The sequence below is a fragment of the Osmerus mordax genome, chromosome 7 (genome assembly GCF_038355195.1).
Source record: "Osmerus mordax isolate fOsmMor3 chromosome 7, fOsmMor3.pri, whole genome shotgun sequence".
Lineage (NCBI taxonomy): Eukaryota > Metazoa > Chordata > Actinopteri > Osmeriformes > Osmeridae > Osmerus > Osmerus mordax.
The window spans coordinates 4,773,087-4,796,498 of record NC_090056.1 but is presented as its reverse complement, the minus strand read 5'-3'; the positions used below and the strand labels follow the sequence as shown (position 1 = coordinate 4,796,498).

The window sequence follows — 23,412 nt, the reverse complement described above, 5'->3', positions numbered from 1 at the left end:
AAAACATGAGGGCTTCTTGCCAGGCTGGTAATTTAATCTACAAGTTAATAAATAAACACGTTTAATCATCCCATGTGTATGCACAGCGTTATCTCTCTTTGTGAACATAGATATATATATATATGTTTGTGAAGGCCCCGTCACACCATAACGTTCTGGTCGACGTTCTATGACGTTGGAGGAAACGTTGGTAATCGTCCATGGTCGCTGGTATAGCGCCAGAAGAGCATTGTGTGGATGCTGGTGACGCTGGTAATCGTCGGTAATCGTCGGTGATCGGCAAAGAACGCTGGTCCAAAAAAACAAGCACAAAAGTTCTCATGGCGACCAGCGTTCTTCAACGTTTAATTTTAAATGCTGGATAACGCTGAAGAACGTTTGACTTGCGCTGCACACGTTTGGCTATTGTTAGTCAGTCGTTACCCTAGCGTTACTTGGTTGTAACGCTAGAGTAAAAAAAAAAACGCTGTAAAAATTAATAAAAATAATGACTAAATGTAAATGTTGTTATTCATCGTTTTCTTTGTACTGAACAACTCACTCGCTAGTAGCAGAAGCCCCCCTCGCACCCTTATGTCGTCTAGGTGGCTACTGTTCAGAACAACTGAATCCACTGATTTTCCAGTGTTTTATACCCATTTGGTCATAAAACCCACACGCCAGCAAAACGCTAATCTGTCGTTATACACACGTAAGTCACACGCTAATCATTTGTTGCGCGCCAGTGACACGTCATCACACGCTAATAGTTTTCAGAGGTGTCTTACTTGGTCGCTGTTACACGCTTCTCATGCGTAAGTCCCTCGCTAGTTATGCGTAAGTCCCACCCTAGTCATGCGTTAGTCACACGCCAGATGTGTCCACGTCGCCCTAGAACCCTCGAAATTGAACGATTAGAACATTCAGAGAACTTTGACCAGAACGTTATGGTGTGACGGGGCCTTGAAAAGGTTATACCCATGGATGAATCATATTTTGATGTCAGAGTGAACCATTGAATAAAGACCTACAGGAATATAGTACTCCAGGAACAAGGTTGGTCCTCTTTCTGTGCCTCGTTCCACGAATAATGAACAAAGTAAAATGATAGCCAATTTAAAATATGAACTTATGTACTGATGTTTAAAATATGAAATATGAGTACTCTTCAAAACACTGCATAGACACTATGTTCATTGTTCCTGATGCAGGGACAGGACAGGGAGCTCGATACGAAGAGTTCTATAGGCTGAGCCAGCCGTCAGACACCCTGCTGGTCATCATCCAAGGTTGACGTCCACACGTTCACTCTTGTCACACCACATTTGGTCTGTGTTGTAGGCTACTGCATGTCTGACCCGAGGCCTGGAGCACACCCGTCCACAGAAGAGGTCAGGATGACCCGTCAGGGCAAACAAAGAGGAAGAGAGAGAGAGAGTAGTTCCAGTTACATTATGTCTCCATGGTGAGGGAGGAATAAACAGCTTCATCTCCTTTTTGGAGCGCCTTTCGGATAAATAGCCTTTGAGTGTTAGGGTTCTGGGCTCACTGACAGTGTTGTAGAGACCAGGGAAATGTCAGTTTGCTGGTAAAGCCCGAAATAAACACCCTTGTCTTCAGACACATTTTTCTTTTTTTTCCCAGCGTGCTGTCGTCTGAAGGGGGAGGTCAAAGACCGCATAGACTACTCTGCTAACTGCTGGGCAGCTGGGCTTCATCAGAACAGCGCAGTGGACAAAGATGCCGCTTGTTGTTCATATCCACTCATTCAGACACGGTAGCAGCCGCATGGAGGAAGACAGACGGAACAGAATGAGAAGCTTTCACGAGGCCACTTAAGAAGCAATGGTTCAGTGGCCCTCTTTTAGCTTAGCACAGACTCTCCTTCCAGTCAATTGTAATATAATTAGGCTTTAGGAACCAGCACAAGTTCTCCCTATGTGAGAGAGCCAGTATCCCTAATGTGATGCTGAACAGCAGAGTTGATATTAGGTTGGGTTATGTCTTCTCCATAGCTGGGCAGTGGTATTCTCCTTGACTTTAATAGTCGTCTCGATGTTTACAATGTGTCTGAGTCTTACGTTAAATAAACGCTTGTGTTTGGAACACAAGGCTTCGGTATGCTAACACCACTGTCCTAAAACTATCCCTAACTCCTAACCCTACCCCTTAATGTAATTCTAACACTAATTATATCCCTAAACATTCAAGTGTGCTTCCTGTCTCTTGACGGATTACTATAATTCTTGAGTGTAATCTTAAGCCAAATGGCTTGCTGAACAAGTCCACACAGACACACACACGTACATTTGTTTGCTTTTTTAACATTATTTACCCACTGACAAATTGTTTTATTACATATTATGACATGTATGTGGCTAATGGCACACCTATAACTTTAAAAGGTGGACCACAAGGCCCTGACAGACATATATACAATACTAAAGTTGCACAATACAGAACTGTTGCATTCAGACACATTGTGGAGTGAAGTGGCACTCAAGTCTTTTAGTGCTGTGTTTGTGTGTTTGCTGGGGTGTGTGCATTATGTGTCAATGTCTGTCTTCCTCAAAGTGTTTTATCTTGAGTCTGTGTCACTAATGAAAGAATTGGCCTTCAGCACAGAAGAGAAGCACTCTTCACATCCTTTGTTGGGAAGTGTGTGTGTTGGAATAATCCATAGCTAAACTGAATCCCTCTTGGTAAACATCAGCAGTATTTTCGAATGCAGTGCACACAACATTATATGTTTCATCAATATTTTAAATAGACCACTTGTTTAACATAGCTCGCCTATTTTACGACACTTTGCTCAAACCTGGTTTCTGTAGGGAAGTGTGTTAATAATTGTTTGCTTTCCTGAGAGCTGTCAATGTTTAGCCTTGATCCTAGGTTTTCAAAGGTCTTTAAAAATATGATGTCCAACAACATGATGACTCAAAATACGGTATGTAAGTTCCTAGTCATCATAAAGTTGAAAAGAGGTGTAAATTGACATGTGGTCGCCATTTTAACATATATTAATACCAGTGGAAGTGGTTATAAAAGCAGATCAAAGGTTCAAGGATACAATGTATGATTGTACTAGACATGTACTTTATGCATATGAATTTACAGTAATCATGGTAACATAATGTGTATATCTGCAGTAACTGTCTTGGTTTCTATCTGGTATCTACATCATGCCCAGTGTTCCCATCTTCCTGTTTCCCCTCTCGGGTCCTCTCTCATCCAGGAGATGGCTCAGGCCCTCTGTGCCTCGTTGCCTCCCCAAGGAGGGTAGAGATTGAGCTGGGGACAGGCAGTCCAGCTGCGCCCTGCCCCTTGGGCTATGCTCACACCATGCTGTGTGTGTATGTCTACTCTATGTGCATGTTTGTTTACAGTACCGTGCTCTGTGTGTTTGCGTGTGTGTGCGTGTGTTTGCGTGTGCGCGCGTGTTTGTGTGGGCTCCGCACGTCAAACTGCCTATGTTGGGACTCCTGCCTGAGCGCCTGTCAGGGTCACAAAGGAGGCAGCCATCTGTCCATGGCCTTTCTTCTCTATCTCTCCTCTCCTGACAGGGTTACACTAGTCCAGCTGTGTCAATGGCCAGACATCATTCCCCCCTGCCTCTTTCGCCCACACGTCATCCATGGACCCCGCCTTACGTGATTATCCCAGTCCCTGACTCCCCTGACCCCTCCTCTAGTGTCTCTCTTTCCACACCTTAGCTTTTTTCGACCCTCTCCTGCACTCTCTGATAACATGTCATTGCATCGTCGGTCTCACGTTTGATGTTTTCATTCATTTAGCAGATGCTTCCCTAGTCACCCAGTATCTCTCTCCCCTCTCTGGCATCCACAGCGTCTTTCTGCTGTGTTCTTCTCCTTCTCCATCCTCCATTTTTTTACCACACCTTTACCTTCACTATCACATGGACATTCTGGACGGTGTCACTCATAACAGTTACACTGCTTACATTTTGAATTGGTAGAATGGTTTATTAGATATTTTAGATAATAGTTTACTTTCAAACAGAGACACTTTAATTGGTTTTCTTGCACAAAAAAACTCAAAGGATCTAAAAATCATTTCCTTTTTGGAGATCAGAACACTTCATATACAGTAGCTGTTTATTGACATTGCTAATTATGGCTCTTATTATTACAGTATGTAACTTTAATCACTGATGTAAAACTCTAGATGCTAAGATGACATGTTTGAGTGGTCCATTTTGGGGAGTTGATTTTAGGATCAAACATTAATCAACTGAATGGACAACATGTTTTGGAGAAGGATGTGTCCAATCACACAGGGCTGATCTACCTCATCAATCTGACAACCCTAACCGATTAAGCCCATGGGAACATATTTTACTGGCAGCTGCTGCTGCAGTAACTTAGGAGGGTTTCCTCAAGAGGGAATGAACTGTGACTTTTTAGGATGCATTCAGCATATTATTTTTTTTCAAACGATCTTTGTATTTCTTGGACCCACTCTTTCACACCTCTCCTTTCGAATATCGCTGGTTTTCATTCAAACGTCTCAGCAGGTTTTGGTCATCGAGAGTTGTTTATGTTTCATGGTATGTGCTGACGCTCTGTTAAGCCTGCTGACAGCAGCTTCTGAGCGCTGAGTCACATCCCCTCTGCTGTCTCCACATGGTGAGATCCCGCCGTTCTTCTTGGTGAGCGTCGTAACACCGATCGTCACAGCCCCGACCCTTGACCTCCAACACATGCACGGGGAGCCGCAGCACCGTCTGACTGCTGCCCGTCTGACCGCTGCCCACATAGTATTCGGCTCAACCCATGTGTTGCTAGTACTGACTTCATCTTGACCTTTCCACGCAACTGAAACCTAGCTTGATTTCAGTTGTAGAAATCCCAAATCTTCTCTCCACAGCAATCATTTGGAAAGAATCTTATGTACATTTCGCCAAACGCACTCATCACATGGTACTCTTACGATTTCGGAAACCAACAGTGAGTGTACCCCTGTGGTCGATGCTGACTTTCCCGATTAGTCTAGAGAACAATAAGAAAGCTCACAGAGAGAATCCACTCACAGGATTGGATGACAGATGTTGAGTACCATGTGCAATGTACTGTAGCCCCAGTGTGAAGTGTGAATAAGGACTGTTGGGAAATCAACCGTTTCCTTTTTATATCATAAAGATATGCTTCTCATCCCTCTCTCTTTCAGAGAGGGAATGTGTGTCTATGAATACATGCACACCTTGATTGAAATCATTATAAAATGTAAGGTAAAGATATCTTCTACTTGCTGTTTAGCCTGAGTTTTACATTGCTGTTAATATCCTAGTATTAGACAGCTAGCTGTTGTCAGGTTGGCTCTCACTGTCGTGTGAACTGAGACATGGGGTGTGTCCAAAGGCAAACTTTGAAAGCGGATGTCTTTCAGTGGTGTGTGTGCGTGAGTGTGTGTGTGTGTGTTTCCTGCCCTCTGCAGGTGATGCTTAGAACTTTCTGGATTCTCAGGTCGATATTATGGTAGCTATGCGTTCTGACACTGGTTTGGTGGCCAGTGAAATGAAATCAAGCAATACACTCCAAAGAGAAGTACATATTTTTAAGAAGTAAAACAAAAGTATGCAAAAAAGTATAGCACCATTCATGTTGACATACAGTATTTTTGTTAACAATCAGACAAGTTTGAGTCCACACAGATAAAGTAGAGTGTGCTTGCCAGTAGATACCCATAGCAGCTTATTCGTCTGATATCATTTGCATTTCATATATGTTTTGATACAAACATCTTTAATACAACATTATTGCAATTACAAGTCACTTTTTTCTTCATATAAGTTAAAAAGTCAGTTGGAATCAATATAAAATGTGAACATGGAACAACCACATACAATTCAGACAAAAATGCCCCTTTTGAATACAATTTGGAGGAAAGGTAAATATTGCCCAACTATACAACCAAAAGTATGCCTCACAAGTCTAAAGTGTTCCTCCTCTTGTCTCCCCTCTGTCCTCACACTGGTCTGCAAAATTGAGGACAGCTAAACACATCAAGAAGCGGGCCTCTAACTGTACCTTACATTCACTTATCCTAATCGTTTGCACGTGTGTCGATGGAGAAGGAAAGGAGACAAGCAGAGGAAACCACCTCAGACAAATGAGATGCACACAAGTCTCTCTCACTGTAGCTCAGGTGCTACTGGTCTCCTCTCTGATTGGCTGAACCCTTGCTTATGCAGTCTTTGACATCCCCCTTCAATTCAGACAGCTGTTCCGAGTGGCTGGCCAGTGTCCCATTCACCTGCGACAGGTAGGAGTCTGAGTGCCTCTCCAGCTCGGCCCTGATCCTCTCCAGGTGGTCGGCCAGTTCCCCGAGGCTGCCACACTGACCCTCCACCTGGGTCACCCTGCTATCCACCTCCTTCACCTCCTTCTGGACCCCCAGAGCCGTGCTGCGGCAGCCCTGCAGCTCCCCGGACAGCCTCCTCCTCAGAACCATCAGCTCGCCTTTCAGCTGGGCCAGCCGTCTCTCCCCGGCCCCGAGCAGGGAGGCCTGGTGCCCCACCAGCTGGGTGATGCCCTGCATTTGCGTGGCCAGCTGGGTCTCTCTGTGCTGCCAGCTGGCGTTGGCGTGGCCCACGTCCTTGGCGAACAGGCTAACGGAGTCTCTCAGGCCCTTGAGGGTGCGGTTGACAGAGTTGATGTTGACCTTGAGCAGCGTGATCTCTCCGTGCACAGTGCCTTCCTCGTCGTCCTGGGCGACGCGGGCCAGCAGCGCCTGCAGGGTGGCGTTCAGGCGCCCCAGGCGCTCGCCGTGCGAGTCCAGACGGCCCGACATCGTCTCCTCCAACTCTTCGCAGTCCTCCCCCGCGCCCACGCCACCCAGGCCCCCTGCTGGGAGGTGGGAGGGGTTGCAGGAGGAGGTGCACAGCAGCTCCAGGTCGGTCAGCTGTTTCTGGATCCCATCCAGGTCTCCCTCCACCCTCCTCCTCACCGAGTCGATCTCCGTCTCCAGCGCCGGCACCACCTGGCCCTCCAGCAGAGCGGGAGCCGTGGCGTTGCTCAGCTCCTCCACCGCCACGAACACGCGCTCCTCCAGGGTCTTCAGCTTGTCCTCCAGGAGGGCCTTGAAGCCATCCAGAGAGCCCGGGAACGGCTCCCCTGCCTCGCTGGCGTTGAAGCGCCCCTCCACATCCACCAGGCGAGCCTCCACCAGAGTCTCAAAGTGGATGTTCTGCTCGGTGACAGCGGTCTGTAGCTGCCTCTGAGACTCTGTCAAGCCTTTCACAGACTCCTCCAGGTGCAGGACACGCTGGGATAGGCTGTTCACCTGGACACACCATCACAGTGTCGGTCAGTCATGTTAAGCACACCTATTTCATTGTGTCTTCACAGTAAGTTACTTGAGGATGAACATAGTTATTATTGATCACTTAAACAAAGTTGGTATTACATTGTCTGATAACAAAATGCATATTAACTGAGAGTCCCTGTAATGAATATAATATATTATAGATTACAGTGAGAACCTTTGACTTTTAACTATTACCATCGCCCAGCGCTCGCTCGCCCATCGCTCGCTGGCGAACAAGACCGTGCCGTCCCCTACCTGTCCGCAGCAGCTCTCCGTCAGGGTGAGTCCCTGGATCTGAGCCTGCAGGGTCCCCAGCTCCTCTCTGATCCCCGTCTCCCTCCCGTCCAGAGACTGCTGCATCTGCTCCTGCCCGCTCATGTGCTCCCGGTGGCACTGTCTCTGCACCTCCCCGATCCGCTCCTCGCACTGGCCCTCCAGGGTGGACAGCCGGCGCTCGAAGCCGTCCAGGATGTCAGCCCGGACGGCGGCCAGCCTGGCGTCCAGCAGCTCCTCTATGAGGGACGGGTAGCCGGCCGCCGGGATGGGCCTGCCGCTGGCCGTCTCCAGGAGCCTCTTGAGCTGCCCCTCGTGGCCCAGCACCATGCCCTGGAAGACGGGTGGAGGAGGAGGAGAGGCAGGAGGATGGGTGGAGGGAAATCGCCGGAAAGAGAGAGCAAGTGAGAGAGAGAGAGAGAGAGAGAGAGAGAGAGAGAGAGAGAGAGAGAGAGAGAGAGAGAGAGAGAGAGAGAGAGAGAGAGAGAGAGAGAGAGAGAGAGAGAGAGAGAGAGAGAGAGAGAGAGAGAGAGAGAGAGAGAGAGAGAGAGAGAGAGAGAGAGAGAGAGAGAGAGAGAGAGAGAGAGAGAGAGGTTTAAATGATCAGTGACCATGCCAAAATGTTATTTTATTGCTTTTGGCCAAAGCCTAGCACAGTGTGCCTTGCTAGCTAGAGTAAATGATCCCTGCATAAATTCACTAAGCTGACTGTATAAACTCACTCGCTCAGTTATTTACATAAATAACCGTAGTTCTTTTCGATTCTCTTAACAAAAAATCACAATGTGAGAAAGCTCTCTCCCCTCAGTTTGGTTGCGATGTAAACTCTTTATACGGACAAACACTCCCCTGCTCCTCCCTGCGATTCTACACACCTGGATCTCCTCCAGCATGTGGCCCTTCACCCGGAGCTCATCCTTCACCTCCGTCACCCTCCCAGCCAGATCCCCGAAACCAGGGAAGCCTTCTCCCCCTTCCAGGCCGTCGGGCGTCCCGTCTGGGATCACCCCGAAGCCCACCGAGGAGTCCGAGAGCCTGGGCCTGGTGGAGAGGACTGACCCCAGCATCTTGTTGGTGTCCTCGCGGAGGGAGACCCGCAGGCGGTCCTCCAGGCCGGCCACCACCCCGTTCAGGGTGTCCAGACCCTGGGTCAGATGACGCAGGTCTTCCTCCATACGGTCCAGGCGCTCCCCGGACACCCCACCATACTTGTGGCCTGTGGAAGGGGAGGGACACAGATGGAAGGATTCAGTGTTAGTAATTCTTGCGAGGTGGAGGAGAGTAGGGAAGAGAGACAGTTTTATTTCCTTTTTTTTTTTGCAGTGGTTTGATTTTATTTTGGGGGGGTTTTTGTATTGGGAATATGGCCTGTGAAACTGTTCTTGTTCACAGTCATGCTGTTACATGGCAGAAAGGAACATCCAGAGTAGTGGACTTGCCGTTCCCTGTGGGCAGCTGTCCAGAGGGGATGGGCCTGTGGTCTGGCTGTCCTGGGAAGGCCTTCCCTGGCTCCAGGTGACCCCCGGGTGTCTGGGGCCTGGTGTCCGGTAGGGGCCGAGGGTGTCCGTGGGGGAAGCCTTTCAAGCCGGGCCGGTGAGGGGCCCCACCTTTGAAGGGGGGCATCATCATGTCTGGTAAGGAGGTGGGTCCATCGTAGCAATTATCTCCAGAGTAGCCAGGACAGCATCTCCACTCCAGCTCAGAGATGGTCTTGTGTCCCACCTTGTACTTGGGCTTGTAAAACGTGCGATACCTAAACACGAGAAAAGACAGATGTGACACAGGTATAGTCAATTTACACCTTTAGATATAGTGTGTCATCATGCTGCTGTCAGCTAAGCCACATAATTCAATCAAGCAAGAAGGATTTGAGCAAGATGGTAAGGTACCTGAAGGCATGAATGGTGGTGGACACTGGACAGGGTTATGGTTATATTGTTTGAAACAGATTCTCTTGTAGTTTTCTACTTTGTCTCCTACTAACCACTCAACATCCAACTTTAGTCCAATTGTCTAGATTGTCTGCTAAAATGAAGGCTCATTGTAAAATCATAAAAGTCATAAAATTCCAGTTAATTTAGTTAATAAATATTCAGTTAAATTACTGGCAACTTTTCTTTTTTAAGCATTGCAGGCCTGTTTTGCGCATTGAATTATGTAATTGTGTTTATTGTATAAACACTTTCCAAGTTCCACATTGGATCATCACATAAACACTAGAGGGCAGCAGCAACAAGATATCTGAACCCACATTTTTGTGAATGGACGTCACAACCTTGCCACTGGTGCATGTTGACTTACATAACGACAGGACACTTCTGTCCCCAGATGCACTTGGTGGTGTACTCCGCCTTCACATATGTGGCCACGCCGTCCTGCATGGTGCATGTGATGTTCTTCTGGACCACATACGCACAATGGTTTCTGTTGATTCAGAAAGAGGAGAGGGAGGAAGAGAGACAGAGAGAGATATATATATAGAGAGAGAGGTAGAGAGGAGAGAGAGAGAGAGAGAGAGAGAGAGAGGAGAGAGAGAGACAGAGAGAGACAGAGAGAGGAGAGAGAGAGAGAGACAGAGAGAGAGAGAGAGAGAGAGAGAGAGAGAGAGAGAGAGAGAGAGAGAGAGAGAGAGAGAGAGAGAGAGAGAGAGAGAGAGAGAGAGAGAGAGAGAGAGAGAGAGAGAGAGAGAGAGAGAGAGAGAGAGAGAGAGAGAGAGAGAGAGAGAGAGAAATATCAAGAAACAAGATACCTGTGTTTGCTCAACGTCAATTTGGTTTGTTGTACAATGTATAAACATTAGAAAGTGATTATCACTCACACACCTATTGGTCAAGTTGTGTTACAGTACACGCTACTTACAATTGCATTCATAAATGCTTTACTTCATCACACAATCGTTTCTTACAGTCCTGTATTCAGTTTAAAATGGAGAAGGGGCTGTCCAGTATTAATGTCTCTCCCCCTCTCTTACCCAACACACAGCTGCACTGTGCTGTGGCCAAGTCTTTAACGACACAATCACAAGCATCACAAGGCATTTAGGGAATTACGAGTCATCTGAAAAACAGCCAACGACCATTTCGAAGAAGCAGAGAAGTGTGAGTGTTCAAGCACAGAAGAAATGCATAAAAGCTTCACAGTAACCACTATAGACTGTCATTGCATTACGCACACGCTCTCTCTCTCTCTCTTTATCGCCAGTGCAACTATAGCAACTGCTAAATGTTCCTTGGCCCCTGCACACGGGAAATGATCTGCGCTCTTTAGACCAAAAAGTGAAGCTTTTTTTCAGGTCAAAGGGGAACGTTCAGCAACGCTATTCCCCTCCACAGCTGTTTCAAGGCAAACAGAAGTGTTTGGAGGAGAACAGAGGGGGCGTTCTGAGGCAGAGAACGTGTGTGTAAGCCAAGTGAGCAGGTTCAGAGGGCTGCGGGGAAGAGGACAGCCTGTCAGACATTGTGAGAAACCACTGCGCTATTGCTTTCGGCAACTGCTGAGTGCATGAATGTGTGGGTGTGTGTGTCGTGTGCGCAAGCACCTATGTACGTGTGTGTGTGTGTGTGGACCACCGCTCTCCTGGTGTTGACACAGAAGTGGATGAAGCGATGAATAACTGGGCTCCTTCCATCCAAACATGACAACTTGTTGCCAGGCTGTGTTCCTTAAAGGAAGTGGTTGGCTAATACATAATCTGCTGTTGAAGTATTACTGGATGGTCCAGTTAAAAGTACTTTGCGAAGTACATTGTTTTTTTACCTGCAGCTGGTTCCTTTCATTTACTTTGAAATACACAATTGAGTGTTGTTGTCCTTAAACACATTGTCCTTACAGCATAGAAGTTTGACGATGGTTTACTTCACAACTTTGTTTAACGACAGAGAATTCGCTCCGATAAATCTGCCGGGTGAATATGCTGACGATTCCCAAGCCAGTCAAAGTCAAAGACGCGCGCACGTTTATTCACGTCAATAAACACATAGTGTCTGGTTTTAAAATCATACTGTAAAAGTGGAGGATTTTTCTCTTCGTAGTTTCCTCTCCATAAATATTGCTGTTTAAAGGGTTCTACCTGCCTGCTGTCTGGGGATCGGGTGAGTGACGACAGACCTGCTTTACAGATACAGTCTGACAGCTGTGTGTGTGGTGTGTTTGTGTGTGTGTGGTGTCTGTGAGTTTGTGTGTGCATGTGTGTGTGCGTGTGTGGGTGTGTGTACCAGAGGCTCCTCTCGGATTACCCACAGGTTGAGATGGAGGAGTGAAAACAGACTGTGCTCCCAGATTTGTTTGTCAGGTGCACATCTGCAGAGAGCCAGCGACCTTCGGTCTCACACACACAAAGGCCTAAACTGGGAATCCAGATGTACAGTAAAAAAAAAATCAAAAACACTCCCTTTCCTCTCCTCTTTCTTCTCCCTCTCTCCAGGCCTCCCATGGTCGTCTCACAAGTCTGGCAATGCCATTCGGTTCTTTGAGAGATGTTCCATCCTAGCAGGTGTCGGTCAGAGTGAGGAGAACAGGGTCCATGACACTGAAAACAGACATCTTAGATGAGGCCAGTCTCTCTACAGTGTTGGGTGAAGATGAGGCTGGTGTCTCTGCAGTGTAAAGTCAGTGCAACTTCAGGTCAACTGCATTGCTGTGAGTAGCTCTGTGGGGTCAATGAGAAACAGACAAAGGGGTCTCTAAGGAAGATCTTAAGACAGATAGGCAAAGAGCATCAATGTGTGAGACATGAACTACGGCCCTTCCCATTGCGCGCGCACACACACACACACAGACAGACACACACACACAGACAGACACACACACACGGTCTATAGAATTAGAGAAATAAAGCTTTTGACCTTGCGCTCGAATGCCCACCGAGACCATACAGTTTGAGGTGCAAAGATTATGACAGCTTTATAACTGATAATATGAAAGACAGCTGCGTGTGTGTGTGTGTGTGTGTGCATGTGTCTCTATTACAGTATGAGTTTATAAGCATGTGTGTGGCTGTTTATACATGTGCGCCTCTCAGGGTAAGAGCTGTGAATGTGTGTATGTGTGTGAGTGTGTGTGTTGGCCAGGCCTCAGCTGTTGTCTCTGAGGTGAAAACTTGGACTTGGCGTGTTTTTTCTGAGTGATGTCCAAGCCTTGAAGTAAGCCTGCTAATAGGCACTTGGGAATAGGGATGAGCTGGAGTGATCTGGAATGATCTGAGATGAGAGAGTGACTAAGGGTGGGAGATGAGAGGAGAAGCTTAATTCTGAGCCATTCTCACACCACATTTCTCAACTGTTGCATCAAAAGACAGAAACGAAACAGATGTGTCCTACATTGTATTATCTGTTTGACGCTATTGAATGTCATAATTTAACCCACAACCCAAACCTCCTTAAGCAGCCCACCAATTCAACATTCCACCGAAATCCCAACACCCTTCTTTCCCACAATACAAACACTTATCACTCAGCTCCACTCACCACCATTCATCACAGCAGCTCCTAACTCTAACCAACCAGAACAGATTCTAGCTCTAACCACCCATATCTGATTCGGACCCCAACCATAACCCTAACCACGCAAAACACATTTGAACCCTAAACCTAACCTCCATTCAGCCACACTGTCCCAGCCGCTAACCCTAACTCCACATTCCTCACTCTGCTTTCCCAACCCACCGTTCACCCATGACAGCTCCTAACCCCTTTCACCTCATTCCCCCCAAAATATTGGATTTTTTTTTTTCTCAAGCATGTCATTTTTCTGCTGTGGGTCTGGTCCCACTGTAAATATTTCCAGTATTGTGTTACAGTTCCTGAATCCCCTTTGGGGTAGGTGGTGGGGGTTGGGCTGGTGGGGTGGGGTTGCATACGGAGCGTCGTCGGCAAATATTATTGCTGCTGGACCTCCACCCTCTACAAACGCTCACCTCTCTCACTGTTCTCCCTCTACATGCACCCAATTAGATTTTTCCATACCTCTCTCCCGTTCTTCCAACCCTTTCTCTTGTTTCATTTTCATTGCTCCTCCTTTCCTAATCCTTCTACTTCCTCCTCTGCTCTGCTGTCAGGTCCCCAACGCTCACCTTCCTCTCCTCTTCTCCCCCCCCCCATCTCCCTGTCCATGGTTTCCGTTCTTGTCACGACTCCACGGAGCTCCAGTACAGGCAGGACTGTTTAACAACAACCTGCTTCCCTCACCTGCCGGGCTCTTGATTAACTGCCCGACACTGCATCCATTGACAAAGAAGAGATTTATTGTAGGAGAGGGGCACATCCACAGTTTACGGCCATTATAACAGCCTAGCAAATAATCCCCTCTGTGGTTTCTTCCTTCCCTCCCTCCCGCCTTCCTTCCTCAACTTCTTTCTTTTCAAGGGCTTTTTAAGAAAACGATTTCCATCCATCTGGCAGTCTTAGAGCTCCCCTGATGATATGGCTGATGTACGTTGGACTTGTGGCAGCTGATTAGGTTTTAAAGCAGACATTCTTTTCAATTTTTCTTTTTGGGGGAGGGGGGGGGGGGCGGGACGGGGCGGTGGAGCAGAGGGATCTCTCAGTCTTATTCAGGCAGGGTCAGCTCACGGACAACTCCCATTCTGTTTCTGGTTTAGGTATTCACCCGTTTACCCAAAGACTCTCTACCTCTTTCTGAAGCAGGATGGGTTTCATTGAATTGACCTAGAACAGGACAAGAGGATAGATTGAATCATATCCATTCATTTGATCAGTATAAGATAAGATATCCCTTTATTTGTCCCACAATGGGGACATTTTGGAAATTATGAAGAAACATACAATACTGTTGTTGCACTCAGTATCAATATCCACAGCCTTTCTTCTTCATCTAACTCTAGATTGTAGGCTAGGCTGCATGTGTATAATGGTTGGTGGTTCAATAGCATTACTGTACATACACAGTACATGCACTAGTAGGAACTTAGCACAGGCATACCAAAGCACTTTTATTTCCCCAATAGGAATGGTTGGGCACAATAGACAGTTTAGATTATCTGTCACCCTCAATGTGCATTTGCCTCGACTTCGGCAAAACCCATGTAAGTACCCAATATGCAGTATGTTGTATAATGTATGTCAGCATATTGTATATTTCCGGGAACTGCTTCAACCCTAAAACACTTACATTGTCTGTCGTCTTTCATTGTTTTGGAGAACACTAAGGCAGGAAAATCAGTCGATTGACATTGTGGATCCCGAAGTAGGTGCTGTACAGTACCGAACCGTCGATAGATCTTTTCGTACTTGCGCTGTGTCCCTGGGAAACGCGAGGCTGTGGGCTGAGTCAGGCAGTGTGAGAAGTGAGGTAGCGTGGTGAGAAAGCTGCGTGGAGGTGTTGTTGTGAGGCTGACCTCTGACCCCCAGCTGGACACTGAATCCATTTCTGTCCTTCCTAGAGAAACAATACAAACCTACACCATGCGACACACGACCTCTGACCTCCATCAACTCACTGACCTCTGAGCTCTGAACCCCTGTCTAATCCATCAGTGGAACTCTTTCAGATATCCATTGGCTGGTGTAGGCCCTTTCTGAAGCCTCTAATTTATTCATACAAAGATATACAGTATGAATTGTACTGGATTAGAGTTTTTTATGACTGTGTACACAGGTGGCCAAGTATGCGTGCCTGCATGCAAATGAGATTAGTTCAGCAGGGAACAAATCCTGTTAGCATATTTGTATCACTTCAGAATATTATGTATTTAGGGAAAGCCAGACCCCCAGACAATTTGGGATAATGTAGTGCATCAAGAACACATGCAACAATGTTACAACTAAGGCTCTCATTACCATTAGCCATTAAATTAATGCTTCTTTTGAAATCAATATGCCACACTGCCACAGGACATCAGTTCTGGCTGAAGATGCACCCACATCAATGGAATTAACAAGATGTAAAGTAGTTTAAGTGTGGTTAATCACAAAAGAATTACATGTATGGATACCTGTGGGATGTACTTAAAATAATTGTGTGTAAATTGATTAGGCTACATGGCCTATCTCTGCAAGCAGCTCATGGACTGAACAGCTCCATGAGCAATGTTATCACAACAAATCATAGCATATCATCACATCACCAGGTCGCAGCACTCCCTTCCTGCTTCGTTGCATGATGAATTCACGATGCTTCTTGCAGTATGTAGACTTACAGTAATCTGACAGGAAGAAACACGCTGTTCAAAGTACAGGAGCCGGTGCCTTTTGTGCAGCCGTCACGGTAGCGTTACATCGCAAAGTTTGTCGTTCAGCTCTAGCATGTCTATTCTCCAGATGCATGGCTCATGGTTGTGCACATCATCATCTTTACTAAACTCGGAGGGGACCAGGGGAGGGAGGATCCGAGAACACAGGAAATGAAGTCGAGGAAGGAATCTTTACCACAATAAAAGACGATTTTCACAAAATGCTTGACGAAAGTCGACAGTAGTTGGATCCGCTGCAATCTCCATTGTTCCGAAGATGACAGACGTGACACAATGATCGGCAAGAAAAAAAGACGACCAAAAGACACAAGACAAGCATTCCAGAAATTTAATGCGGTTTCTTTCATAAAAGGAGACCTACAGGAGAGAGACTCGGGTGAACTCTCCCTCCGTGCTCATTTTGCAACCACTAAAGTGATAGACACACAGTACAGTAGAGCTCTACTCATTATGGTCATTGTCTGAAATGTCACTACTGATAAAGAATGGCCCACATCTCCTCTCACTAAGTTCCCACCAAATGAAGGAAGGATTGCCAGATCGCATTCTCCAATCCAGCAAAAAAAAGAAGTACGGAATGTCAAACATTTAATGGCTCGCGGTCATGTTCAGGGTTGACCAGGCTGCATGGACGGCCTAAACATGATGGTAGGCACACAAGCAAGTGCACACACAAACGTGGATTCGTGTGTGACATTGACACGCACGCACACACACGTCATATTAAAACATGTGTGCTATTTTTCAAAGGCTCCGTATTCTCTTTCCCAGACAGAAACTAAACCTATGCATCAGGTGCTGAGGTCTGGAAGATCCACAGGGCTCAGTGTGTGTCTGTCTGTGTGTGTGTGTGTGTGTGTGTGTGTGTGTGTGTGTGTATGTGTGCGTGCGTGTGTGTGTGTGTGTGAGTCTGTGCGTGTGTGAGTGTGTTCATGTCGCACACTAATGCCCATGTTTGTCTGGGGATATATTTAAACCTATTGGCGCCAGTGTCATAAACCTAACAATGTAACACCACTAACATACATAAGGCATGGTCTGGGCCCCCTTTAGCCCTCTCTCATGACAGAGCCATGTGAAGGTTTTCAAGAAAAAAACATTCTGAGGGCGGAGCAGGGTAGGATAAAGGTAAGAAAGCAGAATCAGAAGAGAAAGAGGGAAGGAGGCGGGCTGTGGTGGTACAGGAGGAACAAGGACTTCTAGCGAGCAGAAGGCTGTTTGTCAGGGGAAAAGATACCGAAGAGGGTGAGAGGAGCGGAGGAAGGAAAGCGGCGTGAAAGTGGGGGTGCGGGGTGGAAGTGAGTTGAGGGCGGGAGTTTTGGAGAGGGTGAGGCGGGCACAGGGGAATGGAGAGGACAGAGGTGAGAGGGGAAGTGAAGGGGAGCGCCTGTGAGGGTGAGCTGGATTATGAGAGAAGGGGGCCAGGGGGGTGTGAAGAAGGGATAGGGTGAGGGCGGGTGAAGGTGAGGGTAAAAATAAGTAGGTCCGGGTCATTCAGTTTGCTAAGCCAGTTTGAGAAAAGCAGCAGGTAGCTTGGGAGCTGTCCAAAGATGTCCTACTCTGAGAGGAAGCCAAGCGAAAGAGAGGAGAGGGGAGGAAAACCAAAAAAAAAAAAACATAAACAAAGTATGCAGAGGCCAAATAGATCTCTTTGACTATGCTTCACCCAACATATATCTGACTGGGAATATCTCACACAAGACACTCCTTGTGTATATTTGTAATTTGTCAATTACTGTGGAAATGGTGGTGATGTGGTTTGGAAGTGTTCTACCCACAAATCTGGCAATGTCGATGGTTGTTACGGTTTCAACCCACACAATACTATTACTACCACTACTGATACTGCTACTAGTATGACAACTATTACTATTACCACAACTTCTTCTACTAAAACTGCTATTACAACTAAGAATACAACAACATTATAATAACGTGAAAACACGATTGATACTAGTAATACTTCTTGTACAAGTACTAGCAGTACAAAGAAAAACAACAACAATCGAATGTGGATACCCCAAGAAGAAATGTAAGTCATTTGCTTTGAAGTTAAGATAAGGGGTGGAGGAGTATCGACGTTAAATACAGTAGTTTCTACAGTGGAATCATTTTGGTGATTCACTTCCCAGACCAGGATCAAAGCATACCACCCCAGATCCTATCATGGTACGACTGATGGTCAAATGAAACGGTCTAGTATTTGGTATCCAATGCGCTTGTCAAGCTCTGGGTCCAGTTAGATTGAGGAAACGTGTTTTTGCTTTGCATGGCAGCACCTCCCTCTTCAGCTTCAGGGTACACAGTTGTATGTCTGCATCTAAATGAACCCCCTTCCTTAGTGCACACACACACACACTCACACACACACTACGCCTATCCCCAATCAATATCCCTGTCATCAGCTCTGCCCTCCTTTCGACTGTACCGTAACCCTCATAATGGAGCCTTTGTTCTGCTAATGTGCCATGTCATTGGTTCCCCATATTGTTTTTCGCCAGTCACAGATGGATTGTGTGTGAAAGAGAAACAGAAACACAGATCAGACAGGGATCCTGAGCCGATCCACTAACCGAAAACCTTTTCCTATAAGTCGCAATGGGACGTATTTCACTTGGGAAAGACAGTCGAAGGTGGGTCTCCCATTGCATCGCATGCAAAACATTCTTATCAGTTGGTAAGGTGTTCTATAAATCCAGAACACGGCTGGATCTACAGTAACAACTCAATTAACCAGAAGGTATTTATGTTGAAGTGTACTTACTTGTGACGGGTCATGGGCTTCCCTGGTGTGTATAGGGGGTTGACTCCAGCTTTGTACAGGTTGTATCTGCTCCCGTAGAAAGGTGCTGCGTGGCCTCCATAGAAGGTTCCCTTGGTATCCACCACAGACAACAGGACTCCAAGGACGAAGGACTGAAGAGCCACTGGGCGAGAAGCGGACCTCATCTTGCTCTCTACGGACGCCGCCAAAGGAAAGCTCTGGAAAAGTTCTTCTCGTTTTTTTGATGTAGTATTATTTTGGTGTCACAGATGCTCTGCGCTTGAGGACCCTCTCCTTCTGGATGGAGTTGCAGTCCTTGTCCTCAGTCAGCCCTAAAGGAGACAGGCAGGCCAGCCTTCTGGAGCATCCAAAACATCCTGCCCTAGTCCTCACCTATTCTGGAGGGTCGGCGAGTGACAGGCGCACAGGAAGGCGCCTGGAGGAGGGAGACAGGAGAGGGAGAAGGATCGGAAGCAGAGAAAAACAACACCAAGGTGTGTTGGGGGAGGATTCCGGAAAGAAAGTCCGAAAGAGAGATCGAAAGCAACAAGGAAAATTGAAAACAGAGGGAGTGAGAAAGTTAGAGAGCGAGAGAGAGAGAGGGTGTCGGGGTCTCTAGGAAAGCCACAGGTCCATCCGCACATGCTCATGCGAATGGATGTCTGTGAGTCGGAGTGTGTGGGTGTGTGAGTGAGTGGAAGGGATCTGCTGAGTAAGCCCGGTGCTTCCAGTCGTCTGTGCCGTGTGTGAGCAGGAGCTGTGTGTTCCCCTCCTGCCTCGGAGGGGGCAGGCAGGGAGACATTTGCATATCCCTCCCCAACTCCAGCTCTGGCCACTGCCCTGAAACGCTACCCATACTGGGGTAGAACAGCCCCTTGATTCTCTCTCGCTCTCACACACATGCACCCATGCACACACCAACACACGTGCGCAGGCAGGCAGGCGACACACACACACACAAACAAACAAACACACACATGCAGCTGGAGCGAAAGGCTTAGGCATCATTTAAACAGTGTGTGCCAACAAAGGATATTACTGGCACAAGCCCTGTCATAATAGATTTTTACAAACCATGCCAGTTCAGTATTTTGAACGTTGATCTGATTTTGCGTCTGCAAAGTCGTCCTTGCTCCACACTGATTCCTAAGAAGGAAAGCGTTCGACTGAGCCAACACCCACCCCAGCCCCCCCCCCCCCCCCCCTTTGACCCCTTTATATGAGCAGCAGACCTGGCCCATCCCCTTCTCCCCTCCCCTTCCATAGCATGTCTCTCTCAGTCCCTCCTCGCCCTCTCTGTCTCCCTCTCCTGTGTCTCCCTTCCTCCATTCCCTTTCATCTTCATTCCCTGTCATCTGTCTGTCTATCAACTTTTCTGCCTGCCTGTACTGTATGTCTAACCTGTATGTCTGACCTGTCTGTCTAACCTGTATGTCTGACCTGTCTGTCTAACCTGTCTGTCTGACCTGTCTGTCTAACCTGTCTTTCTGACCTGTCTGTCTAATCTGTCTGTCTAATCTGTCTGTCTGACCTGTCTGTCTAACCTGTCTGTCTGACCTTTCTGTCTAACCTGTCTGTCTGACCTGTCTGCTTATCTGTTGGATCTTTCTCCCTGTCTGTCTGACCTGTCTGTCTGACCTGTCTGTCTAACCTGTCTGTCTAACCTTTCTGTCTAACCTGTCTGTCTGACCTGTCTGCTTATCTGTTGGATCTTTCTCCCTGTCTGTCTGACCTGTCTGTCTGACCTGTATGTCTGACCTGTCTGCTTATCTTTCGTATCTTTCTCCCTGTCTGTCTGTCTGTCTGTCTGTCTGTCTGTCTGGTCCATGAGCAGCCTGCCTGCAGAGCTAGAGAGTTGCTGGACCTGAACACAATGGAACCCCCCTTCCTCACAGTGGTCCACCATTATCCCCAGTCCAGCTACTCCAGTCCCTTGCTTCTCACCCCTCACTACACTTGCTTTCATACATCCCATACATGCAGTATTCTTATTGTTGTGCAAAACAGGAACATGAGTCTAGAAGATCGAATTTGAATAAATTGGTTTGAGTCTTAAATTGAGACCGGGAATTGGCAATAGCCGGGTTTCGGCTTGGAACTTCTCTTATTTATTTTTTTGTTTCCTTTCTATTGTGTTGTGTGTGTGTGTGTGTTTGTATGTGTCTGTGTGTGTTATATGACAGAGAGAAATAGAGAGAGAGTACAACAACTGTTTTACTATACAACTATTTACTGTAAGAGCCACCCTGAAAATCGGAAGAGACAGAGTTCTAAAACGACTCGTTTGTTTGTTTGGTTACCGTGGGAGTCTCTTCTCACATCCAGCAGTTGCCTGGATGCAGTTTACCATGCTGTATTTACTCTTCATTTACAGGTCATTGTGAAAAGAAAACGGACAGATGCACTCTAGACCAGGATACACACACTTGCAAAAAGGCACTGTCTGTGTGTGTTTAGGGCCAACAATTTGAAACATCAGGGCCTAACTAAAATACCTGAAATCTCTTAGACTAAACAAAAAATGTTTTCAAGGTGAGGGGGTTTGCCATCTTTGCCCCTGGTGGTTTTAAAACATTTGAAGAAAATTGGGAGAAGATGGTTCTCTTCCACAAAGAAGACTTGAAGCTTCTAGGCTCACTTATGAATGCAGGTGACTGTACAACTATATTGGAAAGGGTCGTTTTGTAACAGACAGTTTAGCTGTGCAATAGCACTAGAACCGCCTAAAGGGCTCTGAAAAAGGTTATGTCAACTTTTCAACAACTTTTTTAGCCGACTACACATGATGAAGTAGCTTTAGTTGCACACACGTTATTAAAAGTCAGCTTTTTTTTCACCCATTTTAAAAGTGTTTAAAGTTAAAAAGCAGGATGTAAAAGTTCTTGGCTTGCAATGCATCAGAACCCGTTCTCTACCAGTGTCCTGATGCTTTTTGTTAGGCTAATCTTACTTCTAACCGCCAAAAACGTAAGTTGTATGCCTAGACCTAACCAGAACCCTAACTACACCAATGGAATCCCAACACTATCCGCAGGAGTGGCTTCCCTGATATCAACCACGTCAAAACTTGAAGGGATTTTATCCTGGAAGCAAAACCAATCTTGCAGACATACAATCATATCAACATATTTTGTAAAATGCTTACCACTGTGATTCAGTCCAATGTCATTTTTCTATTACATGGAATGTCAACATGTTAATCTAAGGTTGAATGTGAATGCCTTGCAACCAAACAAGGTTTGAAACCAAAATAATTTAGTTGTGCATTCCAGAACGTATAGGTTAAGTCAAGCCATGAAAACCAAGGATAAGGACAGGGCTTGGGAAACTTTTATAAAACTTGAAGAGATAAACAGTCCCAACCAAACAGTTCTGTTCATCTCTCACTGGACACCCAGCCACACACCCTAAACGACCATCCTCCCATTTCTTCACATTCAGTAGAAATCTATGTCTGTTATTATTTAATGTAATTCCTGTAAAAGGCCTGTGTAAAAGTTACTCGTGAGTAAATGCACACAAATAAATCTAATTTGGCCTATTCAGACACCAGTGGATCAATAATAATCTTCTCTGTACCCAAAACATTAATTACCATCACATTTATATGCATTTTCTCTCCACCCACACTTAAATTCAGGTTATTTTCTTGCCTGGACCCACCCTGCCTGCATGTGATAAGACTGATGTGGTTCCCTGCAGAACAGCTTGGTGCCTGTTCTGACCCACTCTGCAGAATATCCTCCCTCTCCCTTGTAGCACATCCAAGATACACCGGACAAAGTGAGGAGGAAACTATTTCTGAACTTTTTGGCAGGTATTGACCAGAGGGGATCCATTAATAGGTGTGTCTTTAAGTCATCTTTCAGAACGATCTTTGGCAGACATTTTAATAGCTGTCTGTCCCAGGACAGTATCATTTGAAAAGCCAACGTGAACTCCAAACTAATTTTTCCATGTGCTGTTATTTCGTGTTATGATTGGCGAGTGGCATGTTGAAACAATTCTTATGACAGGCATTTTGTTGCAAATCTAACAAATAGTGAATTATTAACACAAATGTTTAGGTTAGGTTGATTAAAACAAATATTTAGTTTGGGTTTAAGCATTGAAAAATAAAAGGTTACGGTTAGAGTTAGGGATAAAAAAACCCTAAAGAGAAAAGTCTGGCTGAGAAAAGACACAACAAAGTGGTCGCATGGGGCCGGACACGGGTGTGTGGCGCCAAAGTGCTTTGTGATCCATCATCCACCCCCTCCTGCTACCGTCCCTTTGGGAAACTTCTAAAGAAACCTGCACCCCATACCAAGATTTGCACACAAATAGCAATTTGACAAAAATTGTGGGCGTTATTGGAAAAAAAACATACCATACTTTATTAAGCCAGGTCTTAAGTCAGGATAGTGTACATCTAGGTCTTGTTGTATGCGGGGAAAAATATGGTAAGAAATGCAGTGCTGTTGTGTTAGCATTCATCTCAAGTCAGGGTTGATTCTAATATATTTCACCTGCCCCCCCAGCCCCGCGAATAAAGAATGGTATAATTACATACATACATGAATGCATCCAGACGAGCATGTGTATTGTGGCACTCTTCACAGTAGCTCAGCTGTCTCACTCCTGCATGCTTGTTTGTTCCTTGAGGTATTTTCAATCTGACGTGCCGAGTCAGTCTCCTCAGAAAGCAATTAGGACAAACATCAAGAAAGGTTGATGAGGATGTAAAGGAGATTCTGGAACTTGAAATGTATGCCTGAATCTTTTCAAATTAGTTCAGACTTGAAAAGAATTCAGGCAATATCAAGTACTTTTAAATGGATCTAAACTTTAGATTCTATAGTCCTCATTGTATCTCATGGAC

General features: G+C 46.2%; 1 protein-coding gene across 1 annotated transcript; it reads right to left on the bottom strand.

The window, feature by feature from the left end:
- Positions 1-5,538: 5,538 nt before the first annotated feature.
- Positions 5,539-19,128, bottom strand: LOC136946002 (EMILIN-3). Its single transcript, XM_067240167.1, has 6 exons — positions 18,552-19,128; positions 9,880-10,002; positions 9,018-9,331; positions 8,454-8,794; positions 7,561-7,911; positions 5,539-7,281 (listed from the first exon to the last, which is right to left on the bottom strand). The coding sequence occupies exons 1-6, from the start codon at positions 18,734-18,736 to the stop codon at positions 6,148-6,150; spliced, it is 2,448 nt and encodes an 815-aa protein (XP_067096268.1). The 5' UTR covers positions 18,737-19,128; the 3' UTR covers positions 5,539-6,147.
- Between the last annotated feature and the right edge of the window lie 4,284 nt (positions 19,129-23,412).